The following is a 13,973-nucleotide window of genomic DNA, read 5'->3' as shown; positions in this document are numbered from 1 at the left end:
CATCCCATTCATTACTTCAAACATTCGCTTTCTCTAACATCTGTTACAGTGAAGGTTAAGGCTGGCAAGATTGAGGAACAATGGATGAATAAAGATATTGAGCTTCTGGTCAAGAATAAAAGAGAATCTTACTTTCGATATATACAACTTGGTTTAATTGAATCTCTTAACCAATATAAAGAGTGTAGGGGCATTCTTAAGAAAAAAAATTAGGAAGGCAAAGAGGGGATATGAGGTTACATTGGCAGACAAAGTGAATAATAATCCAAAGGGATTCTACAAATACATTAAGAGCAAAAGGGTAATTACAGAGACGGTAGGGCAACTTAAAGATCAGAGAGGTTGTCTTTGTGTTGAATCCCAGGAAATGGGAGAGATACTAAATGAATATTTCCCATTGGATTTTTTCTGTGGAGAAAAAAAGGGAGGCTAGAGAAATAATTTTTGATGTTTTAAAAACAGTTCACATGACAGAAGAGGAAGTTCAGGAGTTCTTAAGAGAATAGAAAGATGGATAAATCTCTAGGACCTGATTTAATGTATCTGAGAATGTTGTGGGATACCTCTATAAGGTCACCCTCCAACCTCCTACATTCCAATGAAAAAAGTCTCAGCTAACGGTTATAACTCAAAACCTCCAGTCTTGAAAACATCCTGGTAAATCTTTTCTCAGTCCTCTCCAATTGAATAATATCCTTCCGAAAGCAGGGCGACCAGAACTGCGCACAGTACTTCAAAATGGCCTCACCAAAGTTTTGTACAACCTCAACATGATGTTCCACTCCAATATTCAATGGTCTTAGTAATGAAGGCAAGTGTCCTAAATGCCTTCTCAATTACCCTGTCAACCTGTGATGCAACCATCAAAGAACTATGTGTCAGAATCTCTAGGTCTCTCTGTTCAACATTACCCAGGGGCTTACAATTAACTGTATTAGTTCTGCCCTTGTTGGTTTTACCAAAATGCAATCGCTCACATTTATCCAAATTGAACTTTATCCGCAACTCAACAGACCATTGGCCCAATTGATCAAGATCCCTTTGTAATCTTAGATAACCTCTCAACTATAATACCACCAACACGACAATGATTAAAGGCCTGCCAGTTTCTCAAGCATTTCGGGGTGAGCAACTGTTGTTCATTCTGCAAACCCAGAAGCGAATAAATACAATCACTAAGAATGAACTCATGGCAAAATTGATGAGAAACTTTATTATAAACAAAATATCTGTCAGCAAACAACAAACATAGAACGCTAGGGAAACTCAGCTGGTTTGGCAGTATCTGGGTTTAATGTATCGAGTTCAGTATGACTCTGCTTCAGAACTGAGCATTCTGCTGTACTATCATTCCCTGTCACTGGAAAGGTCATTGTACCCGAAACGTTAATTTATTCTTCTCTCAACAGATTCTGCCAGACCTGTTGAGATTCTCCAACAATTTCTGTTCTTGTTTCTGATTTCCAGCAACCGCACTTCCTCCGTTTTTTTAAATTGTCCTTGTTTCAGATTTCCAGCATCTGCAGTATTTTTGTGTGAAAACGTGAAACAATTGAGCATAAGAGATACAATTAGTAAGTTTGCAGATGACACGAAAATTGGAGGTGTAGTGGACAGCGAAGAGGGTTCCCTCAGATTACAAAAGGATCTGGACTAGATGGGCCAATAGACTGAGAAGTGGCAGATGGAGTTTAATTCAGATAAATGAGAGGTGCTGCATTTTGGGAAAGCAAATCTTAGCAAGACTTATACACTTAATGGTAAGGTCCTAGGGTGTGTTGCTGAACAAAGAGACCTTGGAGTGCAGGTTCATAGCTCCTTGAAAGTGGAGTCGCAAAATTATGAGGGGCATGGATAGGGTAAATAGGCAAAGTCTTTTCCCTGGGGTGGGGGAGTCCAGAACTAGAGGGTATAGGTTTGGCGATTTGGTTGATTGATGCGGGTGTCTCTGAGATGTTCCCTAAAGCGCTCTGCTAGGAGGCGCCCAGTCTCCCCAATGTAGAGGAGTAGCAGAGCGCCTCCTAGCAGAGCGCTTTAGGGAACATCTCCGAGACACCCGCACCAATCAACCAAATCGCCCCGTGGCTCAACATTTCAACTCCCCCTCTCACTCTGCCGAGGATATGGAGGTGCTGGGCCTCCTCCACCGCCGCTCCTTCACCACCAGACGCCTGGAGGAAGAACGCCTCATCTTCCGCCTCGGAACACTTCAACCCCAGGGCATCAATGTGGATTTCAACAGTTTCCTCATTTCCCCTTCCCCCACCTCATCCTAGTTTCTAACCTCCAGCAACACTGTCCCCTTGACTTGTCCGTACTTGTCCGATCTGCCCAGCTCCTTTTCCACCTATCCACTCCACCCTCTCCTCCCTGACCTATCACCTTCATCTCCTCCGCCACTGACCTATTGTACTCTATGCTACTCTATCCCTACCCCCACCCTCCTCTAGCTTATCTCTCCACGCTTCAGGCTCTCTGCCTTTATTCCTGATGAAGGGCTTTTGCCCGAAACGTCGATTTTGCCTGTCCTCGGATGCTGCCTGAATTGCTGTGCTCTTCCAGCACCACTGATCCAGAATGGGATATCTGGTCGGCATGGATGGGTTGGACCAAAGGGTCTGTTTCCGTGTTGTACATCTCTATGACTCTAAGCAACATTTCTGGGGACGCAACATAAATACTTAAGAGGAAATACATTATAGTACTTCGTGAGACCATGAAGATTTCGAATAGAGTCATGCGATCAACACTCGCAATAACGCAGATTAGACAGTCCGAACGTTCTTTTCCAGTACTGGAGAGCTCCCAAAACATTGTTGGTGTCAGTCAATAAAGTCGATTCTATTTTGTGTTCATCATACCATGTCGATTAAAGCAACACCTACTGTCCGCCCCTAACTCAGATCCGGCGCAGAATTTGGCGCGTAGATCAAAATGCACCTGTGTCTGTGACGTCATTTTCCCTCGACAACGGGGTGGACCACCGAAGTCAGGCGCATGCGTCTGGAGCTCTCGCCGGCCCCGTTTTTGTCCAAGCGCGAGCGCCTACCGTTAACGTTCTCCAGCCGCTCGCGGGAGACAGAATGGGGGGGAAGAAGAAGAAGAAGCAGCGAGCCGAGGCTGCAGCGGTGGCAGCGGCAACGGCAGCGGTTCGACTCCCACGTCCGGATGGAGCGCAGCCCGAGGGCGAGAAGAAAAATCAGAGCCTGCGGCCGGCGGCTGCCAAACCGAACACGAAGGAGATGAAAGTTAAAGCAGGTGATGTAGCTGCCGTCTGCTTATCTCTGTTTGAATATTGCTGCTTAGGGTCTGGGAGCAAACCCACTGCCAGGTTTTCACTCAGTTGCTGAGCAGCCTGATGGAGTGTGTATTAGGAGCTGGGTTGATTGACAGAAGAAAGCCGTTAACATGCACTCGGGAATGTGAATGGCAGGTGTTGATGGACTGAAGATAAGAATGATTTGATTTGATTTGACTTATTTATTATTGTCGAATGTACCTAAGTACAGTGAAAAGTTTCATTTTGCGTGCAGTATAGGTAGATCATAACGTACAAAGATCGTAGGGTGCTTGAACAGAGCGAGGAACACAGCTGCAAACAAGATGCGCACAAAGCAAGATCAATATTAGGTTTGAAATTTGAGAGATCCATTCAGAAGTCTAATAACAACAAGAAGAAGCTATTCTTGAACTTGTTAGTATATGCGTTTAAGCTTTTGTATCTTCTGCCTGACAAGAGGTTGGAAATGATTATAACTGGGTGCAAGGGCTTTTTTGATGTTGTCTGCCTTTCTGTGGCAGTGAGATGTGTAGGTGGAGTCAGTGGGTGAAAGGTTGGCTTAAATGGGTGGCACTGTTGCATGAGCCTTGGTGTGTTATTGCTATTGGATCTTATGGGTCATACATTTTACTTTGAATTGTGTTTAAGTGTGTGTGACACTGGCAAGGTGAACAATGTATGCCCATCCCTAATTGTCTTTAAGGAGGTGAGTCACCTCTTTAAACTGCTATGGTTCATACAATGTCATAGAGTCATATGGCATAGAAACAGACTCTTCAGTCCAATCAGTCCCTGCTGATCATAATCACAAACTAAACTAGTCAGTACAGAAACCGTCCTGGTATGTCAAAGTATTGGAAAACCTCTTTCGCGTACCATGTTTTTTCAGCTATCGATCCCCTAAATCTGAAACTGTTGACTGATCGGCTTGGTTTATGGTAAATTTGTGTGCTGACGCTTTGAGAAGCACAATATCAGATGACTAAACTCACTCCATTCAATAGTGATTTTCGCTAGCTTTCTATGTGGTGCTGAAGTTAGAGCAACTTATAGATGCAGGGCTTATGCCCAAAACATCAACTCTCCTCTTCGGATGCTGCCTAATCTGCTGTGCTTTTCCAGCACCAACCTTTTCGAGTCTGATTCTCCAGCATCTGCAGTCTTCGTTTTCTCCACCTTTTGTAGATACTGCATTAAGGCCCTGCAAGGCAGATGGTTCGGCTGCTATCGAATTTCAGATCAATCACTATCCAATTCTAAATTCTGGTGCCCAGGGAGATAGGATGGACTAAGTTTCTAGGCACGGCCAAATTGAGCAAACTGTAGTGATAAATCATTTGTGGTGGGGGTTTCTGTGATTGGGGTTACAGACTGATGTTTCTCCAGCTACAGAATCTCGTGTGATATATTTCCCTTCTAGTGCTTGTTATATAAAGGGTTAATTTTGTAAGGCACCATATTTTTCCTGTATGTCTTGTTTTACTCAAGAATGAGTGTCTGTATGTATCTGGAATTTTAAAGCTTGTTATAATAGTGCATTAGTCATCCTGTATTTCCCTTTGTCATTTGAAGATAACTATATTTTAACAAATAATTATCTTGCTGCTTATGACAAAATCTGGCACAAACTGCTTCTGGCCTGAATAGCAGTTGGCTCTTCGAGCTGCAGGCTTAATTATCAGCACATTCTTTCAATTTCAATCACCCAAACAGTTTGGCAGTTTGAGGGTCTCAGATTTTTGAATGAGGGCAATATCAGATGTGGCTAATTAATGATGGAGGAGGCTTGAAGAGCAGAATGGTCTCCTCCTTTTAACTGTGTCTCTGAGTGTAAAAGTAGGGTAATATTGCTAAAATTGGACACGATATTTGTAAGATTGGGACTAGGAGTGTTAACCTCCTTTTGTTTTTAATCTCTGGTGGTTCCTTTGACAGCTGAGAGGTGATGATGAAGGGGCATTGGCATAGTCATCGTCAGTGGTGTTGGCGCCGTAGAGTGGCAAATCCACTGTTGGTGGGTCTGGCACTTGGGGCATCGAGGCATTGCGAAGAAGTTGTGGCATAGGTTTTACAGTATTGTTGTATGTCAGCTTAGGACTTGTGGTGGTGGAGGGGTCAAGTCTTGAAATGGAGTCTTGGGTAAAGAACAAAGATGGACTGTCTTTCAGTTACGTCTTTTTAAAATTTTTAAGTTATCCAAATGGTGCCAGAGTGTGGCGATATTCAAAGCTTTTTCACTATATTTTTCACTTGAATGCAAGTGACAATAAATTATTCAATTCAAAGTATCACATATATAGAGTCATATAGCAGGGAAACAGACCCCTTGGTCCAACTCGTCCATGCTGAATATCATCCCAAACTAAACTGATCCCTGTATTTCCTGCATTTAACCCATACCCCTGTAATCCTTTGCTATTCGTGCACCTGCCTGAATGTCTTTTAAATATTGTAACTGTACATATGATCATGTGGAACAGGAGTAATCCAGTCTACTCCATAATTTGGTAACTTGAAGTCCACATTCTCACTTACCTCCAATCTCCTTTCACTGCTTGTTTAACAAGAATTGACCTATCTGTGCCTTAAAAGTATTCAATGATTCTGTTTCCACCACTTATTCAGATGTGTTCCGAAGAATCAGAACCCTAAAAAAAAATCCTATTTCAGTTGTACATAGTTTCTTCGAACCTCTTCCATCGGGCAGAAGAGATAAAAATTTGAAAACCCGTACCAACAGATTCGAGAACAGCTTCTTCCCCACTGTTATCAGACTTATGAACATATCTCTCATGTATTAAAGTTATTCTTTCTCTACACCTTCTCTGTAACTGTAACACTGTACTCTACAGGCTATTCTATTACCCTGATGAACTTAGATAAAGTATGATTTGCCTGGAAAAGGATGCAAACACTATTTTTCATTGTATATTGGTACATATGACAATAATAAACCAAAAAGTCAAAATGCTGATTTTTAATCAGGTGCCCCTAGTTGAATAGCATCATGGTCAACATAGATATGGTGGGCTGAAAGGCCTGCACCTGTGCTGTAGTATTTTGCATCAGTATTTACTGTGGAAAAGGACATGGAAGATATAGAATGTAGGGAAATAGATGGTGACATCTTGAATGTCTATATTACAGAGGAGGAAGTGCTGGATGACTTGAAACACAAAAAAGTGGATAAATCCCCAGGACCTCATCCGGTGTACCCTAGAACTATGTGGGAAGCTAGGGAAGTGATTGCTGAGCCTCTTACTGAGATGTTTGTATCATCGATAGTCACAGGTGAGGTACCGGAAGACTGGAGGTTGGCAAACGTGGTGCCACTGTTTAAGAAGGGCGGTAAAGACAAGCCAGGGAACTATAGACCAATGAGCCTGACCTCAGTGGTGGGCAAGTTGTTGGAGGGAATCCTGAGGGACAGGGTGTACATGTATTTGGAAAGGCAAGGACTGATTAGGGATAGTTAACATGGCTTTGTGCATGGGAAATGGTGACTCGCAAATGTGATTGAGTTTTTCGAAGAAGTAACAAAGAGGATTGATGAGGGCAGAGTGGTAGATGTGATCTATATCGACTTCAGTTCCCCATGGGAGACTAGTTAGATCTCATGGAATACAGGGAGAACTAGACATTTGAATACAGAACTGGCTCAAAGGTAGAAGACAGAGGGTGGTGGTGGAGGGTTGTTTTTCAGACTGGAGGCCTGTGACCAGTGTAGTGCCACAAGGATCAGTGCTGGGTCCACTATTTTTCATCATTTATATAAATGATTTGGATGTGAGCATAAGAGATATAGTTAGTAATTTTGTAGATGACAACAAAATTGGATGTGTAGTGGGCAGCGAAGAAGGGGATTACAAGGGGATTTTGATCAGATGGGCCAATGGGCTGAGATGTGGCAGATGGATGTAATTTAGATAAATGCGAGGTGCATATATTTTGGGAAAGCAAATCTTAGCAGGGCGTTATACACTTAATGGTAAGGTCCTTGGGAGTGTTGCTGAACAAAGAGACCTTGGAGTGCAGGTTATTAGCTCCTCGAAAGTGGAGTCGCAGGTAGATAGGATAGTAAAGAAGGCATTTGGCATGCTTTCCTTTATTGGTCAGAGCACGGAATACAGGAGTTGGGAGGTCATGTTGCGGCTGTACAGGACATTGGTTCGGCCACTGTTGGAATATTGCGTGCAATTCTGGTCTCCTTCCTATCGGAAAGATGTTGTGAAATTTGAAAGAGTTCAGAGAAGATTTACAAGGGTGATGCCACAGTTGGAGGATTTGAGTTATAGGGAAAGGCTGAACAGGCTGGGGCTGTTTTCTCTGGAGCATCAGAGGCTGAGGGGTGACCTTACAGAGGTTTAAAAAGTCAGGAGAGGCATGGATAGGATAAATAGACAAAGTCTTTTCCCTTGGGTGGGGGAGTCCAGAACTTGAGGGCATAGGTTTAGGATGAGAGTGGAAAGATATAAAAGAGACCTAAGGGGCAACTTTTTCACACAGAAGGTGGTATGTGTATGGAATGAGCTACCAGAGGAAGTGGTGTAGGCTAGTACAATTGCAACATTCAAAAGGCATCTGGATGGATATATGAATAGGAAGGGTTTTGGAGGGACATGGGTCGGGTACTGGCAGGTGGGACTGGATTTTGTTGGGATATCTGGTTGGCATGGACAGGTTGGACCAAAGGGTCTGTTTCCATGCTGTACATCCTCCCATAAGGGGAAGCGTCCTGTACACCTCAGGATTTTGATTATTTTATTCAAGTTGCCTATTAATCTTCTAAATTTAGCTGATACAAGGCAATTCTGTCCACTCTTTCCACTGGCTTCCAGTTTGAAAAGCAACCCTCCACCACCATCCTCTGTCTCTTACCTTACAGTCAGTTCTGTATCCAAATATTTTTATTGAAAGAGATTTTTAAAATTACATTAAACCAAAAACAATACAAATCAAAACAATACAAAACGAACAGAACTACACTCATGTACATATGCGTGTAAATAAATAATATGGCTCAGCGTGGCAACACAATAACTCTCGATTATTGAGAGGGTTAACTTGTACATATTCATATGTTCATAATTCTTCCTCTCAGGATGTTAGATACATTAAACACAACCATCATGGCTATATAAAAGCTGTTATTAGTGTGGTACATGAGTCTGTGTCCAGGTAATCCAAAAGGCTGCCATGTCTTATAAAAGTTCTCAGTTTTTTGGTCTATCATACGTGTAAGAAAATCCAGAGGAATATCCTCCATGACTAAGTTATGCAAACTTGACAGACCTGGGGGGTTTTCAGACACCCAACATAGCAAAATATTTGTCCTTGCGCAGAAAGTAAGGATTTTAATAAGTTTTTTTTCCTGTATGTGTTGAGAGGAAGTACACTGGGCAGGCCCAGGCAAAGAGAGACTAGGTCCATTTCCAATTCTGTCCCCAAGATCCTCTCTATTTCACCTACCACAGCGCTCCATATGTCCGATGCCTTTGGTCCTACCACAGGCAAAGAGTGAGAGTACCCATACTCGTCTTGCATGTGAGACATGTTGCGGATACTCCCACTTGGAATTTTGAAAGGCGATCTGGGGCCAGATGGACTCTGTAGAATATCTTCAGCTGTAGGGCATGGGTCCTGTTACAAATTAAACTCTTAATTTTAAATATTAGTCTGGTGAATATTCTCTGGACTGCCCCCAACGCATTGACATTTCTTCTGAAAATAAGGTGACCAATACAACATACAATTCTTCAGGTTCAGGTCTCACCAATGCCCTGTATTACTAAAGTGTCACCTCCCTCCTTACATATTCAAATTCCCTTGCAATTAGTGATGAAGTTGTATTTACTTTCCAAATCACTTGCTGCACCTGCACACCAAATCATACATGAGGGCACTTGGATCCCTCTCCATTGCTTGATCAGGATTGTGTGTGTCTTGGAGGGAAGGTTGCTGGTAGTGGTAGCACATTCACTGTGTTACCCTTTTATGTTTCGAAGTGGTAGAAGTCCATGGTTGTGGTAGAAGTCCAGGGTTTTGGGAGGTGCTGTTAAGGAGACTTGATGAGTTGCTGCACTGCATCTTCCGCAATACATGTTGTGTAATGGTCAGTTTTCATGTCTAGTTGACCCCCAATACTCAGGCAATAAAATCCAACACTTTGCTCGTATCACACACTTGCTGCTGAATACTGTTGTTTTGCTGCAAACCTATTGAGGAATAGCTGTTTTCTTCTCAAGATATTCAGTTGTTATGCACACCTTTGAAGTAGGTGAGACTGAATCCCTGGCCTCGTGGCCAAGAGCTAGAGACCTATCACTCTGTCAGAAGGACCCACTTAGAATCATAGTACAGCAAGCCATTGTATCTCTACAAGTCAACACATGATGTCAAGGCTGCCATCTTTTTTTTTAGATTAGATTAGATTACATTACAGTGTGGAAACAGGCCCTTCGGCCCAACAAGTCCACACCGACCCGCCGATACCCCTACATTTACCCCTTACCTAACACTACGGGCAATTTAGCATGGCCAATTCACCTGACCTGCACATCTTTGGACTGTGGGAGGAAACCGGAGCACCCGGAGGAAACCCACGCAGACACGGGGAGAACGTGCAAACTCCACGCAGTCAGTCGCCTGAGGCGGGAATTGAACCCGGGTCTCAGGCGCTGTGAGGCAGCAGTGCTAACCACTGTGCCACCGTGCCGCCCACCATTCTTGCTGGTATGTGCTGCGTTTCTGCCAATATTTCAACGTAGTTTCAAAAAGGAACAGTAGATACACAGCCCAAGTCAAACTTAAAAGTTGTTATCATTGCAGAACAAAGAAATAATTATGCAGCATTTGGAGAGTTCAAGATATCCAACAAATAATGGAGATTGGAGGAAGCTGTCTACTCAGTTTAGACAGACGTCTATATAAGTGATTTGTATGTGAACATAGGAGGTATGGTTAGTAAGTTTGCAGATGACACCAAAATTGGAGGTGGAGTGGACAGCGAAGAAGGTTACCTCGGTGTAAAACGGGATCTTGATCAGATGGGCCAACAGATGGCAGATGGAGTTTAATTTAAAAATGAATGAGAGGTACTGCATTTTGGAAAGGCAAATCAAGGCAGAACTTATGGAACATAGAACATAGAAAAGTACAGCACAGAACAGACCTTTTGGCCCACGATGTTGTGCTGAGGTTTAATCCTATTGTAAAATATAATAACTTAACCTACACACCTCTCAACTCACTGCTATCCATGTGCATGTCTAGCATTCGCTTAACTGTCCCTAATGGCTCTGCTTCCACCACCACCGCTGGGAACGCATTCCATATATTCACAACTCTCTGCATAAAGAACCTACCTCAGACGCCTCCTCTATACATTTCTCCTAATATCTTTAAACTATCACACCTCGTACCAGTCAATCCTCCCCGGGGAAAAATATCTGGCTTTGACTGTATGTATGCCTCTCATTATCTTGTATACCTCGATCAGGTCTCCTGTCTTCCTCCTTCTCTCCAGAGACAAAAGTCCGAGTTTATTCAACCTTTCTTCATAAGGCAAGCCCTCCAGTCCAGGCAGCATCCTGGTAAACCCTCTTTGCACCCTCCCCAAAGCCTCTGTATCTTTCCTATCGTAGGGCAACCAGAACTGGACACAATATTCCAAGTGTGGTCTCACCAGGGACTTGTACAGCTATAGCAAAACCTCTCAATTCTTAAACTCGATCCCCTTGTTAATAAAAGCCAAAACACCATATGCTTTCTTAACAACCTTATCCACTTGGGTGGCAACTTTGAGGGTTCTATGTGCTTGCACACCCAGATCCCTCTGTTCCTCCACACTGCCAAGAATCCTGTCTTTAATCCTATATTCAGCATTCAAGTTCGACCTTCCAAAATGCATCACTTTGCATTTATCCAGTTTGAACTCCATCTGCCATTTCTCAGCTCAGCTCTGCATCCTGTCTATGTCGTGCTGTGACTATCAACAATACCTCCAATCTTTATGTCATCTGCAAATTTACTAACCCACCCCTCAACCTCCTCATCCAAGTCATTTATAAAAACTACAAAAAAGCAGAGGCCCAAGAACAGAGCCCTTCGGGACCCCACTCAACACTGACCTCCAGGCAGAATATTTTCCATCTACAGCCACACTCTGCCTTCTGTCAGCCAACCAATTCTGAATCCAGATAGCCAAATCTCCCTGTATCCCATACTTCCTGGCTTTATGAATGAGCGTACCATGGGGAACCTTATCAAATGCCTTGCTGAAGTCCATATACACCACATCCACTGCTCGACCTTTGTTGACATGTCTTGTCACCTCCTCAAAGAACTCAATAAGATTTGTGAGGCATAGCCTGCCCCTCAACAAGCCATGCTGACTGCCTGTGGACTGCCCCCAGGCACTATGCTTTGCCAAATAGTCATAAATCCTATCACTCAGAATTCTTTCCAAAACTTTGCTGACCATAGACGTAAGACTGACTGGTCTGTAATTGTCAGACCACACTATGCTTTGCCAAATAGTCATAAATCCTATCACTCAGAATTCTTTCCAAAACTTTGCTGACCATAGACGTAAGACTGACTGGTCTGTAATTGTCAGGGATTTCCCTATTACCCTTCTTGAAAAGAGAAACGACATTTGCTTCCTTCCAATCCTCCGGTATGACTTCCGTGAAGAGTGAGGAGGCAAAGATCCTTGCCAGAAGCTTAGCTACCTCCTTTCTCGCTTCCCTGAGCAGCCTAGGATAAATCTGGTCTGCCCCTAGGGACTTATCAATCTTAATGTTTTCCAAAATTTCCAGCACATCAACTTTATTGATCTTGATCTGGTCAAGCCTGTATCCCAGCTCCTCAAAGTTTTCATTCACAACAAGGTCCTTTTCCTTAGTGAAAGCCGAAGCACAAAACTTATTTAGGGCTTCCCCTATCTGCTCAGACTCCATGCACAGGTTCCCTCCGCTATCCCTGTTCGGCCCTACCTTCTCCCTAATCATTCTCTTATTCCTCACTTATGAGTAAAATGCCTTTGGGTTCTCCCTAATCCTCATTGCCAAGTCTTTTTCATGCCCCCTCCTGGCTCTCCTCATTATACACTTAATGGTAAGGTCTTGGGGAGTGTTGCTGAACAAAGAGACCTTGAAAGTGGTGTCACTAGTAGACAGGATAGTGAAGGAGGTGTTTAATATCCTTGCCTTTATTGGTCAGAGTATTGAGTATAGGAGTTGGGAGATCATGTTGCGGCTGTACAGGACATTGGTTAGACCACTTTTGAAATAATGCACGCAATTCTGCTCTCTCTCTCTGCTATAGGAAGGATGTTGTGAAACTTGAAAGGGTTCAGAAAAGACTTACAAGCATGTTGGCAGGGTTGGAGAGTTTTAGCTGTTGGGACAGGCTGAGTAGGCTGGTGTTATTTTCCCTGGGTGCTGAGGGATGATCTTTATAAAGGTTTATGAAGTTACAAGAGGCATGGATAGGGTAAGTAGACAAGGTCTTTTCCCTGGGGTGGGTGAGTCCAGAACTAGAGGGCATAGGTTTAAGGTGAGAGGGGAAAGAGTTAAAACAGACCCAAGAGGCAATTGTTTCACGCAGAGGACCGTGCATGTATGGAATGAGCTGTCAGAGGAAGTGATGGAGGCTGGTACAGTTACAATATTTAAAAGGCATCTGGATGGGGATATGGAATAGAAAGGGTTTAGAGGGATATGGGCCAAATGCTTGCAAATGGGACGAGATTTATTTAGGATATCTGGTCAGCATAGACCAGATAGAGACATACAGCTTTTGTCTATGATCATCTGATCAAGATCCCCTTGTACTCTGAGGAATCTTCTTTGTTGTCCATTAAACCTCCAATTTTGGTGTCATCTGCAAACTTACTAACTATACCTCCTATGTCCACATCCAAATCATTTACATAAATGATGAAAAGCAGTGGACCAAGCACTGATCCTTGTAGCACATCACTGGTGACTGGCCTCCAGTTTGAAAAGCAACCCTCCACCACCAACCTCTGTCTCTTACCTTAGAATCAGTTCTGTATCCAAATAGCTCATTTTCCCTCTATTCTGTGATCTAACCTTGCCAACCAGTCTACCATGAAGAACCTTGTCTGTATCCTTACTGAAGTCCACTGTTCTGCCCCAATCAATCCTCTTCCTTACTACTTCAAAAAACTCAGTCAAGTTAGTGAGACATGATTTCCCGTTCACAAAGACTGTCCTAATCAGTCTTAGCCTTTCCAAATACATGTAAATCCTGCTCTCCAACAATTTGCCTACCACTGATTTCAGGCTCACCCTGTAGTTCCCTGGCTTTTTTTTAATCCACCTTTCTTAAATAGTGGCACAACATTAACCACTCTCCAGTATTCTAGCACCTGTTGCTATCGATGACACAAATATCTCAGCAAAGGGCCCAGCAATTGCTTCCCTTGCTTCTCACCGAGGTCACGGATACACTTGATCAGGTTCCTGGGATTTATGCACGTTGGTGCGTTTTAAGACATTCAGCACCTTGTCCTCTGTAATATGGACATTTTTCAAGATGTCTTTATTTATTTTTCCATGTTCTCTATCTTCCATATCCTTCTTCACGGTAAACGCTCATGCAAAATTACTTGTTTAGTATCTTGCCTCATCTCCTATGATTCCACACACAGTCAGCCTTGCTGATC

At 43.2% G+C, this 13,973-nt stretch overlaps 1 protein-coding gene across 1 annotated transcript in view; it reads left to right on the top strand.

Moving 5' to 3' along the window:
• The first annotated feature begins 2,880 nt into the window (after nt 1–2,880).
• The window catches only part of dhx29 (DEAH (Asp-Glu-Ala-His) box polypeptide 29), a 123,184-nt gene continuing 112,091 nt past the window's right edge, over nt 2,881–13,973 (top strand). The window contains exon 1 of the mRNA XM_043688629.1: nt 2,881–3,258. Coding sequence (XP_043544564.1) covers nt 3,084–3,258 — 175 coding nt within the window. The 5' untranslated portion in view covers nt 2,881–3,083. The remainder of the gene's footprint in view (nt 3,259–13,973) is intronic.

The sequence above is a fragment of the Chiloscyllium plagiosum genome, chromosome 1 (assembly GCF_004010195.1).
Source record: "Chiloscyllium plagiosum isolate BGI_BamShark_2017 chromosome 1, ASM401019v2, whole genome shotgun sequence".
Taxonomy (NCBI): Eukaryota; Metazoa; Chordata; class Chondrichthyes; order Orectolobiformes; family Hemiscylliidae; genus Chiloscyllium; species Chiloscyllium plagiosum.
This window is presented reverse-complemented; position numbering and strand designations above follow the sequence as displayed.